General features: G+C 32.4%; 1 protein-coding gene across 1 annotated transcript; it reads right to left on the bottom strand.

Moving 5' to 3' along the window:
- Positions 1-8,654: 8,654 nt before the first annotated feature.
- Positions 8,655-19,762, bottom strand: LOC130641293 (RAC-gamma serine/threonine-protein kinase-like). The gene is made up of 16 exons (XM_057448033.1): positions 19,643-19,762; positions 19,036-19,164; positions 18,822-18,873; positions 17,753-17,812; positions 17,570-17,681; positions 17,432-17,485; positions 16,669-16,746; positions 16,486-16,551; positions 15,892-15,960; positions 15,653-15,775; positions 14,229-14,357; positions 12,961-13,092; positions 11,501-11,583; positions 11,225-11,312; positions 10,622-10,721; positions 8,655-10,314 (listed from the first exon to the last, which is right to left on the bottom strand). Exons 1-16 carry the CDS (start codon positions 19,689-19,691, stop codon positions 10,238-10,240), a joined length of 1,401 nt encoding a protein of 466 aa, XP_057304016.1. The 5' UTR covers positions 19,692-19,762; the 3' UTR covers positions 8,655-10,237.
- Between the last annotated feature and the right edge of the window lie 384 nt (positions 19,763-20,146).

Raw genomic sequence — 20,146 nt, 5'->3', positions numbered from 1 at the left:
TTTAAAAAATGAAATATTTCCTAACTGGTGAAACTTTTTTACGAAAAAAAAGAATATAGCTAAAAAAAATAATTTCGGTGCGTTTTGGATCTAGTGCTTCTAAAGTCTAAAGTATAAGAAACGTATTCAAACCCAATCATTATATTCCTCTAAGTATTGGGCAGATACGGCAATATACAGCAAGCAATAAAATCGGCCATTATGTACATTTGTGCCAGGGCGTTTAAAACCTTTTCAGAGAACATTTACCAAGTCAATATAAACTAGGTGTGAAGGCGAGCAACCATAAACCAATTTTAACTTTGATTTTAAGCAACTTTACTTTTTGGTTAGAAAAAAAAACATGTATTCCAGGTTTGTGTAAAGTTGTAAACAAATGACTTAAATTGTGTCTGGAAATCATAAAACTAATTTCCTCTGCGGTTGTTTTAAAACCAAAGAGGGTATTTTACTTGTGAATGCAAAATAAAATGGCGTCCTTTGTAGTTGGAAACTCTAAGCCCGCAACACATTTTGTGATGAACGAATTTTAGTCGACTTTTTGTGGTATGATGGGGAAAAAATTAGCAATGAAAGTAGCTAGTTATTGAAAACAATTTTGAACACATGCAGTGAGAAGACTTCGATGGTGATTTTCTTGGTAAAAGCTTGTTAATAGCTTGGCGGGGTAAAATTTAGAGAAATGTAAAATAATTAACACAAAAAGATAAATTTAATTATAAAGAGAAAATCCACTATTTATTTATTTGTTAGTTTTTTTTATTTCTATTTAAAAAGTGGTTGTATATGCGAACGATGTGGAGTACTGTACGCTGCTTTTCAGATGTCCAGTACTGGTTTCTATGAGCAATACTCCCAAACGCTAAACGGTAGTCCAATGTAAAGGCTTGTTTACATTCGACGGCATTTTCCGCTATAGCGCAAACAGCTCACGAGGTTTTCTGTAGCGCATGCGCACTTTTAAAAAAGCTTACAAAAAAGCTCGTGGGCAGAAAATGAAAACGAGCCTTCAGGGTGAGTGTGTGACGTTTAATTATCTCACCGCGTTAAACATCGATGGTTTGGGAGAAGATAAATTATTTCGCTGATACTGATATGACGTCATGTTGTCAATACGCTTCACCGATAGTGAAAAAAAACTAACCTATTTTTAATTGAGTATGCATCTTTCTCATATAGTCTAAACTCGTTTATCCCAGATGTACTTTTTGTGCTTTTGGATATTACACCAAATAAAATAAAGCAAAGGAGATACTTCTTACTTCTTGCGGGTTTACAAGCACACTCGTTTTTTTTATATATATTTTTCTGTTAAAGACGTTGTGTGTTTTAAATTTGCGTGACTGAGTTTTAATATACACTTACAAATGTGGTGTGGTGTGTGAAGTATCATATTAAAATTGTGTATACGCATATATACGTCAACTCTCTAGTTAAGTGCGGTTCCGTTAAAAAAAAATTCAAGCCAAATACTGTCTTATATGTGTCAACTCGGACAAAAAGTGAGAGCAGAATAAGAAAATTCCATATTTTTAGCGTTAAAGAAATACATATAGGAGCATATATTAACCAAAACTAAAGAATTGGACGAAAAGTCTAGTTACAATGGTTTCTAAAGTTCTACGAAGTTCCATCAAAATTTTCGCTCTAATGTTTTTAAAGTGTCATTTAAAAATTACGTAACGTAACTTCAGCCCAACCCGCCTCCGTCGGTAGTCTAAATTATCCCAACGAATTGCCTTATTTATTTTATTTTTATTTTATTCTTCTTTATTTTTATTTTTTATTTAGTCATTTATTTATTTTATTTTATTTATTTTCTTATTTTTTGAGAAAAATGGCTTTAAATAATTATAACATTATTTTTAAATGATCCCTAAGAAGTTTCTTATTAAATATGGAGTCGAAAAATAGAGATTTGAGATCTGTCCTTAAAAATGGAAATAAAAGGAGAAATAATTCTACCTTTTTTCTTGGCTGAGAAGCAAATTTTTTTAATTAACCCTATCCCTGACATCTGATGCGCAGAGCCAATATGGTATTTCGCCGTTACAAAGTTTATCACAAAGCCAAAAAACCCTGGAAACGAAACTGGAATAGGCAGGGCGAGGTTGCCATGAGGTCATTCCGTATAAGTAAGATTGATAAAGGAGACTTTCCTGAATGAATGTTACGAAAAAATATGGAATGTCATGTTTCAAACTATTTTTCACTGTTTTAATTGAAAAGGGAAATCTTTGACTTAACTGAACACACAACTAAAGTCAAAAGAAAATATCGTATATGCTATGTCATACAAACAATTTTGTCAGATGTCATTTATTGAGTGACAGGATGGACCTGCCCTAATGTTTGGAATGAAAATTCTCTCCATCTTTGTGGCTCCAAAAATGTTATTGAACAACTAAAATATTGTTTCAGCAAGCTGTACATGCAACTGATCAAAGGCGCGATTTGTTATTCTGCAGAATATGTAGACACTTCAAAACACTCGAACAGTGTCCTTTTAAATTTCCAAGCATGTCAACCTACGTAGTATGTCCTGCTATGGAACTCTTAAAGAAGCCTATACATTTTTTATAAGAAACCAGCCAATAAGAAACCTTAAACTAAGAAGGGTTACATTTTAAGCTGAGAAAATCCCTAAAGCTATGAAACATATATATGCAACACAAATAATTCTCAGGTGACTCCATGTCATGGCACATCCGTGTGTCTGTTCCTAACAGAGTTGGTTTCGCCCTGATCGACCTCCGATCATGACAGGGAAGTAAAATCATTGTAAATCCCGCACGTAGTGTAGTGGGTTTGTCTGCGACTCCCAGGTCTGGGGACCGCTGATCGTATTTAGATAATTGCCAGACAGCATGTTAGTGATGCGCAAAGTGTAGTTCTACGTCAATAAGAAACATTACGCTAAAAGAAATAGCAAATGTTAATATTTTCTCAGGTTAAGGTTAATCGTGTGTCAACAGAAAATAGAAACGCAGATAAACTCTTTAAATGACATGTTCATGTGAACGTATGTTAATACTTTAAAGAAACATATACATGGTCGTTCAGCATATATATTTTTATGGTAATATTTCGACCTCCGTATTGGAGGTCTTCATCAGACTATATAAAATTATTTAACGGTTGTCATTACATTGACATCAAATCGACGTCACTGTAACGACTTCCGTTTAAGGTACGCGAACATTGGCTTCCAGAATTTCGTCGTCACATACTGACCGTCGTCTAGATTAAGGCAATGTTCACTACACGGCGACGTGTCCTGGAACTGTATTTCCAATGCTTTGCGTACCTTACGATCAAATTTATTATATTCTTGCTTAAGCATTTTCGCATTGTCCCAATCATAACTAGCATTACAAGAACTAGAGTGAAATGAAACTCCTGATGCGCTCCACTTTTCTTTAATGATGGTGTCTTTTTGTTGTTCGAAGCGGGTAGCGATTCTCAACGATTTGGCTTCTTCAAGATTTTCAAACCTGGCATGGCTGTCAACATATCTTTTAAACGATTTCGGTGCAACAGGTGGATTACGTTGGAGGGCAACACTAATTGCATTTCCTTCGTGATATTGAAGAAACGCCTCTGCAACAACAACCATAAGAGCTAGGCCAATTGGAGTTTTGAAGAAGGTAGATTTTATCTTCCCATATAAAGTAACACTTAGACAGGCATAATTCAATTAGTAAACGTATATCTTCCAGAGTCAATTTCGTTCTTATACGTATTTCATCATCAGCAGCTAGAATTTTTATAATTACATCTATTACCTCTTTCACCGGTACTGATGAATAAAGATTTACAACGTCATACGAAACTTGTACTTCGTCTGGCGTGATCGTCCAACCTTTTGAAGTTTCGACAAACGTTCTCGAATTCTTCAACCTTGTTTCGTTTTTATTCAGAGTTGGTTGTATGATCTTGACAAGATGTTCTGACGTCCTATAGCTTGGCGTACCGATCGTTGATACTACAACTCTCATTGGGTAGTTCTTTTCTGGCTTGTGAGCCTTTATTGTACCATACATCCTTGGTGGAATGGGGTCGCTCGGGTAGAGATATTCGTACCCTCTTTTGGTAAACTTGTTTTGTTTTTTAAGTTTTAAGAGAGTAGAACGAAATTTTTGAGCAAGGTATGGCGTCGGATCATCTGTTATTATTTTGGTTTTGCCGATTTGTTCTTCTATCTTCATGATTGCTTCATTTTTCTCAATTCGAAGAACACAAAGACACCATCATTAAAGAAAAGTGGAACGCATCAGGAGTTTTATTTCACTCTAGTTCTTGTAATGCTGGTTATGATTGGGACAATGCGAAAATGCTTAAGCAAGAATATAATAAATTTGATCGTAAGGTACGCAAAGCATTGGAAATACAGTTCCAGGACACGTCGCCGCGTAGTGAACATTGCCTTAATCTAGACGACGGTCAGTATGTGACGACAAAATTCTGGAAGCCAATGTTCACATACCTTAAACGGAAGTCGTTACAGTGACGTCGATTTGATGTCAATGTAATGACGACCGTTAAATAATTTTATATAGTCTGATGAAGACCGCCAATACGGAGGTCTATATTACCATAAAAATATATATGCTGAACGACCATGTATATGTTTCTTTAAAGTAGAAACGCAGATAATCTATGATAAACCTTTATCTACGCCGTCCGGATCAGCTATCCGCGTGCGTTGCTCACTTCTTGTTACTTCTTATGCACGATCTTTACTCTTTAAGTACTGGACTTAAGGAATTACTGATACTTTTGTTATTTGGCAGTTGATAGGAAGCGAAAGAGATTTTTTTCCAGTGATGCATTAAAATTTTAGCCGATGAATATTAGCCATTTTCAAATGTTGTTACTGGTTTGGAAGGTCTTTCTTAGGTGGCTGATGATATTAACAAATGAAAGTCATTCAACCTCGTTTCCACAGTATTTTCCCCCTTTTCATTCCATGTGAACCGTTCAGTGGCCAAGGGACCCTGGGGATGGTGATGGTAGTCAGTGCTGTCTAAAACGCATGTTACCGATAAACTTATTTTAGTTTCACCCGCGAAAAAAAAAGAAGAAGAAGAATCCACAAAATTTGAAAAGAATAGTTTTCGTAAAGGTTTACTCCCTCAGGTTGAGAGACAAACTTCTTTTGTGACGTCACTGTAAAATCAATTTAGTCAAAATTTTAAACTGGTCCAGATTAATTGTCGGGATTTTTTTTTGTCAGCCTTTAATTTTCCGTGAACTCTAATAAAGTTTTGACCAATAAAGTTATAATAAAAAAACGACTATTATTTTGAAAATCAGGAATTTACTTTAGAAATTGTGATTTTGAAATCGGATTTGTTTACCAATAAAGTTATAATAAGAAAACGGCATTTATTTTGAAAATTGAGCATTAACTTCAGAAATTGATTTATCAAGAGAAACTCGGTAATTGAATTTCCGTGCCTGAAGGCGTAGGAAATTCTTTAAAACCGTCGTTTTTTTTCGGAGCATTTTTTGAGAAAAAATCGACCCTGGCATTTCACGTGTGTAGGTATAACTGACTAACTAACTAACCCTGTCTCAAATGGTCAATTGCAACGTCACAGATTTAAACTTCGTACTCAAACTCCCTAAGTACTTGGAAGTCATCTAAATGACGTTTCAGGCCAAAATTGGTATTTGTTTTCGACAAAATTTGCCACAGTTAACAAAAAAAGTATGCTGAACATGATGGTGACATGAAAATTTTGGTTTTTGCCACCCTAAATGTCATTTTTTAGGCCAAAATTGGTCCAAGAATTAAAACTACTTTATTTTCGACAAAAATTGGCACAGTTAATAAAAAAAGTATGCTGAACATGATGGTCACATCACAATTTTGATTTTTTGTCAACAAAATTCAATTTAAGACCATAAACGTTTCAATCGCAAGACTTTCAACCATGAATGTTAGGCTGTATTTTTTGTTAGCAATTTCTTTTAAAATGTGAGTTTATTATGACACGTTTCGTTTCGTTTGCGTTTGTTGTAAGATATAATGTCACTTGTGTGCTTTATCTTCAGAGTTTCATGTACCAAACCTCTTCGAATGTTTGGCACGATAACACAACGAATTAGCAGGTTGTCTTCAAATATTTTGGTAGCGAGCGGAAATTCTTAGAGCCCCCAGGGCTTCTTGTTAATTTTTGAAATCAACTTTCAGTCATGTTTTGAAATCGGATTTGTTTAAAAAAATTCTCTTTTTTCTCTCGTATTATGTTTGTTGGCGATTGTGGAAATATTATACATGCGGATCACGTTTTCTGCAGTATATTTTTTTTCAGGAAATTACCGAGGCGTATAATCAACACGAATTTTGAAAATTCGCGTTTATTAAATGCATATCCAGGACATTAAAAACTACTAGTTTAAAAAATGCTAATTGCGGTACAAAGCTCTCACACTCGCATACTTCGTTCTTCTTGTCTGGTTGATGCTAAAAACAATCGTCCTGATACGGAATAATGACTTATTGTGATTAAGGCAGGCTACAGGACAGCTGCTGATATTGTAGACTAGTTGTTAACCCGTAGAAGTACCCACAGGAATTTACCTGTCGTTTTTGCATCGTTATTTCGTGCATCTGCGTGTGTTATAAAGTTACACTGTGGTAGTCATGATCCCTGAAATCAACTTAGGGCACTGAAGTAGTATAAACAACACATTTTTTATTGTATCTCAGTTTACCGAAAAATTTGGACTGACATTTGTTCAAAGTTGAAGGTTTAGAACATACTGAGCCTAGATCGAATTTTTAGGCTCATAAAAATTACGAAAAAGATCGACGTAGTCACGCCGCTTTCTCGTAAAATAACAATAATTAGCACACTTTACCACCCGATTTACGGTTGAGAAAGAAGCTTTGTAAATGACAAGAAAAAACGCTAAATTTTACATTTTCTTACGCTTTTAAAGATTGTTTAGTGAAGACCATAATAAGAACAATTTGAGCAAAAAAAAAGCATATCCAGCTTTAGTCAAAATTTAGACGTTTTTATAAATAATGTAAATGGTTATGAAACAACATTCTCGAAATAAATTCTAAATTCATATTTAGGGAACAATTTTCTTTTTATAATTTGATAGAAATGAAATAGTGAAACAACAAAAAATTAACTTACAAACACTTTGCTCTTTTCATCAGAAAGCTTGTTCTTGTTAATTTCTTTAAAAAGGCGCGAATAATTAAAACTTTTTTAACGAAACGGACAACTCAACGTTAATTGTCCGTAACTTTGACCGTGCACGTATTTATAACAAAGGAACTGCATCGAGCGAACAACAATAGCTAAGTACCCATGAGTTTTGTATAAGAAAATTAGCTTTTGTAAAACCAAGCAAAAGACCATACACGACTTTTGTCTTGCGCAGAAACAGACAGAATACGTCTATTATTATAAAAACCTTTGAAGAAAACTAGAGAAATTGGTTTTCGATGAATTCATATTCCAGAAATATAAAAATATTTCCTGATTTGTGTTATTTTAATGTTTTTTTCTAAGTCGGTTGACCTAAATGGCGTTGATACTGTATGGTTCACACATATTCATTATTTCTCAGAATTTCTTGGTTTTTTTACAAAATTATTTATGGGATATAAAAGCAAATTCAATTGTCAATAAGAAAATACAAATATGAAATTTAAAGATTTTGCAGGTACCCATAAATTTACATTTTTGTTTTTCATTAAAAGGTCCATAACTCCTCCCTGTTTTTTTTCTTTCTAAATCTGTAATATTTCTCATTCAGTTCAGCCAAGGAGGCACATGCTGGTAGAAAGAGATGTTTTCGGGGTTTTTTCGGTAAATGAAACATTCGAGGTTTTCAAGGTTACGAAGACATCCGAAGCAAAAAAACGAAGAGATGAAAAGGGATACTTTAATAACATTGTAAGGGAACTAAATCAAACTGCGAATGTTTGATGAAATCGAATTTTCCATTTGCGTCAACTCGTCAAACACGTTTTATCAAAACATTCGAAATGATTGAAGGCCTATTCATTTACAAAATTTCAAAATGGCGCCTGATATGGCGAAACTTCTGGTATTGAGTGAGCTTATGGATTTTGATGATGAAAAGCCACATCGATGAAAAACGCGCAGCTGGATAAAACGAAGAGATGAAAAGGGATACTTTAATAACATTGTAAGGGAACTAAAAATGGATTCCGAGAAATGTTCCGAATGGATATTATTGATTTGTCTTGTTCAACGTTCAATGAATGACCGAACGAGCATATGTTTTTTGTTTTGGAACATCAAAAGCAGTTTTCGAATGTCGAAAAAGTTCGAAAGACGTTCGAAAGACCCTCCACTGTTGATGTTTTTGGCACTCATCGCGGTTATTAAAAATGACTGATTGATGAAATTCGACTCAAATGCGTCAAACAGCCATCAAACAGCAAAACTCGGTTTGATGAACCCATTTTGTTTGATGAAAAGTTTGATCGCGATCAAACTTCATCAAACTCAATTTTTTTCTTCTTTTCTCATTTTTTTTGAAAAAATCGTGCCCGATGGTTCAACTCAAATGCATCAAAATTTTCATCAAACTCGCTAGTTTGATGGGAAAAGTTTGACGCATTTGCGCACACCTTAATCTATCAAATAAAAAAATAATTAATAAAAGTTCTTGTTAACAAAGTTGACGATCAGACTACAAAAACGTTCAAATAATTTACACTATTCGTGATTGTATCAAAATATAAATTGAAAAATATTACAAACTGAGTGAATTTATATATATATGCAAAAATGGTGACTAGCAACTGAAGAAAGAAAATAAAGTTACATAAAAAGAATAGAAATTGGCTAAATTCGTTCATTTCTATTTCAATGGATAGTAAAAAAAATTGCTGCACTGAAACTTCTGTCTGAAATTGCTTTCTAGTTGTTCTTATTTTTTTTGCCTCATTTTCACTCTCGTTGTTTTAAAGTTCTCATTAAGAAAAATAGCATATTACTGGGTGGCCAGTTGACCATCATTTTAATTTTCCCTGACTCTGCCATTACTAAAACGAAGATTACTCTGACTTCCGATGTAAAACGTCTTATCACAAAAACTTTTCTAAAGCAATACTTAATTTTTATTCAAATTGTTGACAACTGAAATTTTATGGCCCTGACCTTCCCCGACTTATGAAAATTCTACAAAGTACCAACCGAATTTTCACACAGTTTTGAAATTCCCTCTGCTAGCTCTGGATCATTGTTGAAAGTTAATTTTGTAAACGTGACAAGCAGAAGAAATTTCTCCTATTCTTAGACAAAGTAAAAAAATGTTGGGCATATATTTATAACAATAAAAGGTCTAATCCTGATAATATTTTGAGCTTATTGTGAGTGTTTGAGCAGTGTTTGAGCTTACAGAATGATAGGCTTACTTAAAAGACACAGTAGCGTTATCAGATTAAGATTCGTTCTCAGAATCAAATTGAATTTATAAAAAAAATTGTTTACAAAATTTTTACGAAAAAACACATACACGGGCACAAATAAAGCAAATCTCTGCAGTGTTATATACAGCTATATTGGTGCTTAGATAAAATACACAAGGTTATACTAGTTCGAAGAAGACAGGCGCTGTTTTTTTATAAGTGAAGGACAATAACTTCACCGAACAAAGCAGAGTTAAGGTTTGTGAAGCATCGAAGTTAATAACAACAACAGCATATTCTCTGTAATATTTTTAAAGTCTTCTGTCTTTCTCTCGTATTCCTATAAATTGATCGCTCAACTTATGAGAAGGAACACTTCAGAGAGGAACGGCGAAACCTACATAAAGAACTCTCATTAGTCTCTCATTCAAAAATTTTTAATGTATATATGAAAGACAAGTGCATCGCTTATACCTAACATCAAAACAAATTAATAACGTACAAAATATTATGATTTCAAAAACTTCTACATGGATAATAAATTAGCGCGCCATTCATAGTAAATGTTTGTTTGGCACCCCATATGTAAAACTTTCTAATAGCGAGCAACTAAGCGTGATGAGGAACAAGGTTTTAATAAGAAAGTGTACAAAAATAAATACTCTCGAGTACAATGCAGTAACTGAAATAGTAAGCAAAATATGGAACACTTTATCATCAAATATAAAAAATAAAATTTGTAAAAAATATGACTGAATTTTCTGGTGTTTATACTGCTCTAATTGTGCTTGCTATCCACAATTTTTTTTCCGCAAAGAAAGAAAACTATTTATTTAGCTCTTCTCCATTGCCGACAAATGAAAACTCAGGAAAGTTCGTCTTCGCATAATCGTCCAAAGTACCTATAAAAAAGATATACAGTTGAGATCTTTCAATAAGGACGGCTATAACAGCATTTAAGCTCTAACATTTCTAAGGATTCTAACCAACAGCACGACAAGGAAGCAAGTTGCCTAATTCTTAGCCTGGATCCCTAACCATTGGAGTGCTATAAAAAACGTATAGCACGGATATTGGCGTTAATTAAAAAGTCGTCTGAAATTTATTTTTTAAATTTGAAAATGGAAATGCCTAACACAGAATGTCAACAAAGTACATGAATAAACGAATGAATGAATAAATGAATGAATGATTGAATGACGAGGATACCTTCGGGAGGTGTAAGTCTGGGAGTCTCTCTTGTAAAGTCTTCATCAAAATATTTCACATCTTCCTTGTTGTCAATGGATGGTTTGAAGGGAGGAGGAATCTAAAAAACAAACAACAATACGCTTTAAAAGTTTAACATAGATCTAGGAAATTGGATTATACAACTTCGTGTTCTAATTTCATTTTTACAAGCAGCAAAAACCTGTGCGGAGAGATAATAAAAAAAGGGAAGTGTTAAAACCCTCAGAAAACAAAATAAAACTTCCCTGACAAATTCCACACTATATTTCATTTATTTTACGATTGTATAGCTTAGTTACACAACGCCTTTAAATAAACAAAGCAGTTTTAAATTATAAGAAATCACAGTTCACAAGTAATTCTGTATCCTCTCCATCATGTAAAATCTCTTGTCAACAAATACAAAATATCTATGATTTTTTGAAGAGAAGTTTTTGAAGTCTCCATAGTACGTTACAGTAACATATAAAAGGTCTTGTGTCACAATAAAATGCAGAATTTGTCAGACATCGCCCTCACCAAGATTCTCAATAAGGTCTGGGCAATCACAACCTCTGAACCTCTATCCTAGTTACGAATTACCTTCTTATGAAATATGTCATTCCAATTAATTAACTCGAAGAATTCATGCGCCATAACTTGTTCGGCGTCACGACTAGTTCCACCCAATCTAACAAAAACAACGCCGAAAAGTGAGCGCCAAATTTAAAACGATATTAGTAAAAACAAAAGTCTATTTAATAAAGAAGAAGATGAAATATTCTAATCAAACCTGTACATTTCGCTGAATCAAAATGTCTACTATGTGTCTGCTTATTGTACTTCAGCTAAAAACAGGATTGTTTGTAATCAGTTTACCTTTTTTCTGGACTTTTTTCCAACAATCCATTCAGTATACTTTTTGATTGTGGTGTCAAACGAGATGGAAAGCGAACGGGCTCCTGTAAAAGGAAATATAAAAATTTGAGAATCCAACACCTCTTATTACCATTCTTCTTATTATTATTATTTACCCAGAATAGCCTCTTCGGTTCCTGGGGGTAGGGTTATCAATGAGGGTCCTGCAAAATGGGTCTTATTGAGTTTAAAGGTCCCATCTGAACTTTGAGGACCTGAAAGCACAACGGCCGCTTAATTAAAAAAACCGCCTAAAATGTCCTTCTCTCATGCTGAACGTTAAGCAGAAAAGAATGGTTCACACTTTTATAGTCTCTGGTATGACTCGGCCGGGCTTTAAACCCGAGACTTTAAGTACTGAACGCTCTACTTATGAATAAGGACAACAGACAAATAGCAAGTAAATCCCGGTGGCTTTACATATCCATATCAAGGTGACGCCTCTAGTTGACTCCAATTTACTAGCATCTTTTAAACATGTTCCCTGAAATATGAAAGCATTGTTACTTCTGCTGGACCATAATAGAAAACATATTCGTGGGGGTTAAAAACTTACTATTTATTCGGCTTATTATTATAATTTCGAACAAAAAAATCCAAACCTGGCTACACGAAATATTTGAAGTGCGCTCCGCCAAATTAATACGCCAACAACAAATTCGTCAGTTTATAATATTAAAATTGTCAAATTGGGTAAGCAAATAGATTTCTATATAAAGATAAATCAGCTGCATAAGAATCTTGGTTAGCGTCGTTTCGAAACTTATCTTTTTATTAATAAGTAGAGAACTTTTTTCCACCCACTTTTTTGACATCTTCCGTCATTCTTAAAATTGTGGGTGCGCAGAAGTATATTTTGAAAGCTTATGATTGTGACAGTTTCTTATCCCAAAGTATGCCATTGCCACCTAACCAACATCCATGTGGGAGGGGAATGGAGGCTGATTCAGCCTCTCTGTCCCAACTTTTTTCAATAACATTTTGATGTTTATAGTTACACCTTGTTACTTTTCCAACTTTTTACATCTTTCCGGAAAAGTGTCGCCATGGCCAAGTGAAATCGTGCAGAATTTTTTTTTAATTTTTCTTAACATTTTTGTAAGCTTTAAGGAACACGTAGTATATTTTTACATTATTTTTTTGTTTTTCAAATTAGTATCACTACATTCCAAGGAATTATACAAATATTTGACAAAAATTCTGACGTAAGCAAATTTTCTTTGACCAAATTGTTACTAAGGTCTGGGCAACACTTGTGGTAAGTTTTATGTCAAATTAAAAACAACTTTAAAAATGACAGAGAGGAAGGATCGCCCACCCTCCAGCATTGAGAAGTCCCCAATTAGCCTGAATATCCCAGCAGGAATAGAGTTAATGATGACATTGATAACAAACTGATAACAGCGACAAAAAGTACTCACACTCAATATGAGTTCAAATAATACTTCGTGATCACGATTATAGAACGGCAGTCTACCGCATAACATTTCGTATAGGACAACACCAAATCCCCACCAGTCGACAGCATGACCATAATCATTGTCTTCTAGCACCTACAAAATAGAACAAACAACATACAGAGCTATATAACAAGAGGTGCCATTTACATGACAAACCCCTTTTACTATCAGACGTGAAAACACACCATTTTTTGACCTGCAATAAAAAGACACTATTTTCTCTGAGTTTAACTTAAAAATAAAAATAATAATACTTAAGTGTGGAATCTTTAAATAATATTTTCCTTGAATTTTCCTAACTAAAATCCCCCTTAACTTTGCATACTGCTCATGTCACAGGTGATTTTTTCTGCTTTTAAGATATTGCAAACCCTAAGTTTTTCTAATTTAAACAAGTGCAAAATATTCTCAAGAAGAACACCTTTTACACCAGGCATGGGTAATGCTACACATTAAAATGTCGTAAAAAACGATCATCGTTGGATTCCTCATGACAATTAAAAAAAATAACACTATATAAAAAAATAACACTATAAATATGGGTATAAAGACCTAAAAGTAACTTAGCATAACATATTTAGATGGGGAAGGGGGAGGGGGAGTTAAAGTGCAGTCAAGCTTGCCTATAAAACCAACTAACATGTTTTCTAACAACTTATGGTGTAACAAACGTGAAGACAAAATTAATTTTGATGCACAAATCCTATTAATTATCAAGGAATTGATGAAAAAGGATCAGTTTTGTCTTCGAAAGAAATAATTCTTCTTCAGTAAGCTGCTTAGCATATGTTTAGTTTAAATCAAACAAATCACAGCTAGCAACTACTACAACAAAAATATAAAAACAGGGAAAAACTTAGTACAACGATAGAACTTATCTAAAAATTTTGCAAAGAAGCTGAAAAAGGTGTCTCCTATTTTCTGAACTGTTTTTTCAATTCATTTTTCCCATAAGTTTTCACTGCTCTTAAGCTGGATTTCCACTCAAGAATGGAACAGTTTGGATCGACTCAAAAAATTGTGAAAATCTGATTGGTTGATAGATTTTAACTTTTTTGGGGACAGGAAAGAAAATGTTTTATTGAAACAAAAGAGTATTTAGCAGAATAACCAATCAGATTCAAATATTTTACGCTTTATTTAAGTGGAAATCCAGCTTTATGGTGTTCTATCCCACTAGTTGAAAGCTACATAGAAGGTCAACAATGAGAGAAATGAAAATCACTAACCTCAGGAGCTAAATATTCGGGAGTTCCACAAAATGTTTTTGTTGTGTCTGCGAAGGAGATTTCTTGTTTGCATAAACCAAAATCTGTTATTTTAATATGTCCATCTGAATCAATGAGAAGATTTTCAAGCTAAAAACACAAAGTGTATGTATAGAAGATATTACATTAAAAAAAGCAATAATTGACATTCGAGAAGGACAGATGCTTGAATGCCAGAAGTTTTCCGACAAGAAATTTTTGCAAATTTTGTGACTTTTTTTTCCCCAAAAGTTAAATTTCCGCAGAAAATTTGGAAATAGTGAAATTTTTATTTGCCGATAAGTGAAATTAATACTTCACAAAACAACACCCTAAAGCTAATTGTTTAGTTTAGAAATAACATGTTTTATCCCATCACATTTTTTTTTACTTACTTCTTTTAAAAATAGGGGAGAAAACAATGGTTTTAAATGGTTATCCTTTGTTAATATTCGTAAATAATAATAATAACAACAATAATAAAGTTTATATTCAATAGATCTCATTTTATTTGTACTTTAAGAACAGAAACTTTCGTGTTTTCAAGGTTTTTCACCTTAGTGAAATCTTTCACTTTCTAAATTCACATTGACTTTGTGAACTTTTAAAGTTCACAAAGTCAATGTGGATTTAGAAAGTGAAAGATTAACATTACTTTTTTTGAGTTTACTTTATTATTTTGTTTTCATTCCTTTTTTTAAGAAAAGAACTCAAGACACAAACTTGATACATAAAAAATGTATCTTAATACGTTTACGTTTTTTGTAATGTAAAATTACCAAGTAATTTTTTGGAAACAGTAAAATCTTTCATTTGAACAAGTTAATCTCATTAAAATTTACCATTTTTGTAATTTGTAAAGTACCAAGTACTACTTTTGTAATTTTGTCATACATTAACTGAAAGTACTCTAAATTCATCATGCTTGATAAATAAGAAAAAATTACAGAATGTTATACTTGAAACAATTTGTTAAAGGTTAGTACTAAAAAAAAGAATTTTTCCTTTTTTAATATTCCCAAAACTCTTTGGATAGGACAAAAGTTTAGTCTGCTGAAATCTATAAAAAAATGGCATTTGAAGTTCAAACAATATTTTACAGATTGCTTACATCAAAAAAGTTTTGCTTGCAGCAATAATTTTTTTGGACAAAGCAAGAGATATGAGATACATCCTATTTAAATTCAGCTAAGAAGTATTTAATCATTTGATTATGGTTGGTCATTTTTTATCATAACTAACAAAAAATATCTATTTTATTCAAAGAACATTTTTTTTCCACATCTCCAGACTAACATTTTTTTATATTTACTAATAAATAAAACAGCGCTAATTTTAAATACAACTCCAGGTAAATTGGGTGCAATTTTCGTCAGAGATGCCTACAGATGCCTACAGAATATTACCTTCAAATCTCTGTAAACAATTTTCTTTTCATGTAGGTACTTCAAGGCTAGTGTGATTTCTGCACCATAAAATCTTGACCTAGCCTCTGAAAACACTTTGTCCCGTGACAAATGAAAGAACAACTGAAAGTAAAAGTAAAATAAAATAAAATGAATGATAATTATTAGCAAATGAAAATTAGAACTTATTTAGATATTTAAACAATAGATTTATTTAAATGTATAGCAAATTGTCTTACTTCCCCACCATTGACATACTCCATAACAAATATAAGTCGGTCTGTCGTTTGAAACGAATATTTTAGTTCCTATAACACAAAAATAATAAAAATAGACCTTTCCTAAAAAATCATCTACATTGACACATTCATATATAAATAAAAAACTTTTATTTATAAAAAGATGCAGTGAATAAGTACAGAACGATTTGAATTCCCAAAAGATACTTCTCAGAGAAAGCTTTGTAGAATCACATCAGATTTTCATATCAGATTGGGCATTAAAATATATCATTTTCTATTTAAAATGGTTGTCTTGGTTATCATAATAATCTTTTATGATAATATCCTTATTTTGCTCATCACAGATCTTAAATCGCTACTTTATGTTCAGGGTGCACAAAAATGCACAATATCTTAACTACATAATGGTTAGTAAAAAGCTCAAATCCTTATTTTTTTTATTATGTCAGAAAACAACCCTTTTACCTGAGCCCCATTTTCTTAAAAAAAGCCCAGATATGATAAGATTAAATAATGGAATCTGAATAAACTGGCTAAAATGTACTTTTAAAAATTTAAAATTATATTTAGCCAGAAAAACAAAATACTCACTGTTAAGAAAGGATGCTTTGCTGATTGGAGAACTCGATTTTCAGTGAGCGTGTGTTCGACTTCATCCTTAAGAATATTAGGCACATGTAATTTATGTAAATTATATTCTATTGTATTTTTTAAATGACAATATACCATTGTACTACAAAATATATATTCTGTTAAAGGGTTTACAAACCTTACCTTTGCAAGAATAACGTCTTTTCGGAGTAGCTTTATTGCAAAAACATTGCCTGTCTTCTTTTCCTTTCCCAACATTACCTAGTGCAGAAATATTTAACATTACAAGTTTTGGTATGACAGACCTTTCTACTGAACAAGCTTAGAGAGGAGCTACAAATATCAACCCAGCAAGAGAAGTGATTACAAACAGGGTGACATCTTTAAAAATTGCAATTTTAGGGCTCCCCAATCCTACAGATAAAGTGGAACATATTTAATGAAACAATTTTTCTACAGAACCAATATGACCCCTACAAGTTACACCGATCTAAGTTTGGCCACCAGCTGAACTCTGTCATATTTCTCTTCTTTAACATATTTTTACCTTACATATTGACTCAACATGCTAATATAAACAAATTTATTCTTTTTGTGGTAAATTAAAAATAGCACTCCTAACTATAGCCAAATATATTTAAAATACTTGTTTCGTTTAAACTGCACTGGATATTTATATCTAGAAAATAAACTTTTCTACTTCAATTTTAAAGAATGTAGTAATAAAAATTACTACACTCTTTTGAAAATTGATATTCTAACTTTATGTTTCTGAAGCCGGATGTTTTTTGTCTTCTTACATGTATATATATTTTTGAAAAGTCAATATGTAGAAATCAACCAAAGAAGGTACAGGCCTTGTGCAAAGCTAGAGAAGTATGTCTCTTAATGATTGAAGAATGAATTAAATATAAATACGTAGGCAAGATACAGCGACACTACTTACTTTGCCAAAAGTGCCTTTGCCTAAAACCTTCAGCATTTCAAAATCTTCCAAAGTCTAAAATTTAAATAAAAATAAAACAAATTAAAGCAAAAAGTCTGTTATAACACTACCAATGTACAGTAAGTCTTGCATTATTACCATCTTTGATGAAGCATCGCTATCATGGGTGGAGGATATAGCACCATCTCTGGCTTTCTCTTCTTTCTTCATTCGATTAGAAACATCTTCTATGGCACTTATCCAATCTTCCCTAATACGAAGATTTAACAAGAGAAAACAGTGAACAACAGTACTAAATGAAACTCAAAGGACAAAAGTTACCTGTCAGAAGAGGAATCAACAGCGAAAGTCCTCTCAACTAATGTAGTGAGTTGAAAACATCTAAAATGAGAAGTCATAGCTTAATAGGACTATAAGATATGGTATACTCCCTTTGTAGCTTATATCATTGCAAGTAACCGAACAGTAACCAAGGTATAAAGCAAAAATAAGATATCATCTTAGCATCTATAAGTTTAATATGTGACACAGCTATCTCTCCCTTTTTAATATTAGATCTCAACAATTATTAAGGCTAGTGATTTAAACCGTAAGCAACAGTAATGTTTATCACACAAGACACATGTGTTTTTTCCGCCAAAGTTTTAGAAAAAAGAATATCACTGTGTATGTGACACAATAGTTAAGTGCTTCAGACTAGTAGTTGTTTTTTTATAATTTTAAAAGACATTGTGAGATGTGAACATGTGATGTACCAACAATTGACCAATAGTAACTTACTCAAAAAAATAGGAAACTTGGTGAAGCCTAAAATTGTTCTTATTTTGTTCTTACCATTGTGTATGCGTAGCACTGGGGGACCTTGCCCCCTCCACCTTTCTTGCCAAAAAAATAATTTTTTTTAAAATTGTATAAAAGGCTGTTTTAGGGGTCAAATTTGTTTGTGATAACATATTTTACAATTTTGTAACATATCTCAACTTTCCTCATAATTGGAACACTATGTTAGACTTTCTTACAGATTTTTTCTGTATGCAATAATCTGGATAAATATTTGCATTGTGAAGGCACACATTTAAAGCCCTACAAGTTCTGAATTAACAACACTGTTTTACTCTTGTTTTATACATGTATTTCTTTTGAACGTATTATGCAATTATATTAATACTTATCATGTTATCATGCAAAAACGGAATATTTTTTTTTCAGAATAGCTGGTCTAATTGCAGTTGTAAATAATATTTTACAAAAGCATAACAGCAGCAGTCAACGCTATATTGTTAATAATTTACAACACTTTCTTATGCTGCCATGCTTTTTTTCCTAATTAACGGGGCTAACACATAACAAAATCATATACAGTACAGTGAGAATTTATTTGGCTGTATACCTGATAACAAATCCATTTGGTTTAGGTTTACTCTGTTTCATAATCTGGCAACCTAAAATTAAAAATAATAATAATCAAGAGACTTCCTGACTCCAACTTTTATCTAAAAGAAATCGTGAATTAAAAAACATCTACTATCTTTAAGTAAGTAAAATGAGCATTGTGTTCATTTAAGCAAATACTACATGTGAAATAAAAAGTTTAATTAACGTACGCTCAACAGAAAAGTTGTTTAAAGGATCAACAGAATTAATTTCTCCTCTTGGCTTATCTTTAAATCCCAGAAATGAACCATCACTGCGAAGAACAAAATATCTTGGCCTCCAATTCTTGATGTATTCACCTAAAATACAGTAGGTAAAACTTTCTATAATGCAGTTAACGGGAAAATACAACTTTGGCTAAAAGAGCAGTAATGATATAAAATAAAATGGCTTTGAGCACATTTTAAAATCAGTAAAAAAATGTTCTGGCATGGTTTGTATTCATAATAATAAGAAATTGTAATATTAGAAAACAAAATTTATAATTTACATAGAGCAAATATAAACCAGGCAAATGAAGACAAGGACATGTTTTTATGAAAACGAAAAGGAATTTAAGTTGTGCGAAAAACTTATCCGCTTTTCTTTATCACATTGTACTCAGTGCAATAAGCATTAGTATACACCTTAGAAAAAGGTGTAAGAAATACGAAACTAGTTTATAATTATCACCATGCAGGACTTTACAACAGTTTTTTTAAATAAAAACTATCCTGTATACATATTCAAAGACATATAATAAAGCAAGATACATTTAAATAGTTTTAACAAAAATACCTCTTTTCATCAACCAGCCCTCTTTGACAGTGTATAGTTCGGTTGACATAGCAAAGAAATTTTGTTACCTGCAGGAGTACATATATTTTGTATTCTTTTGTTCCTCTAAACACTAAGAATATTCAGTATGGTTTATTTATCAGAAACACAATAATTTGACACAGAGTTTCAAATCAGTATTTTATCTAAATTAAGATTATACATCAGCATTTAAAAGAAATATTTTATCTCTGATAGTCACAGTAATTGCTGAGAATTTAAAATAGCCAGTATAAAATCAAAATTATTGCAGAAAAATATTGTGAAGTAATCAGATTTGTTATTTTTAAACGCACAACATGAACGCATCATAGTGACAGATAACTTGAATTCCATACAAAAAACACAGACATTTCGTTAAAAATTAAAGGATCACCACAAAAAATGTACTTCTTTATGGGTAATATGGTGGTTTGTCTTAAATAAATTTAAATGTCAGGAGCTGCAAATAAGCAATTTAATGGG

This window comes from Hydractinia symbiolongicarpus, chromosome 4 (genome assembly GCF_029227915.1).
Source record: "Hydractinia symbiolongicarpus strain clone_291-10 chromosome 4, HSymV2.1, whole genome shotgun sequence".
NCBI lineage: Eukaryota > Metazoa > Cnidaria > Hydrozoa > Anthoathecata > Hydractiniidae > Hydractinia > Hydractinia symbiolongicarpus.
This window is presented reverse-complemented; position numbering and strand designations above follow the sequence as displayed.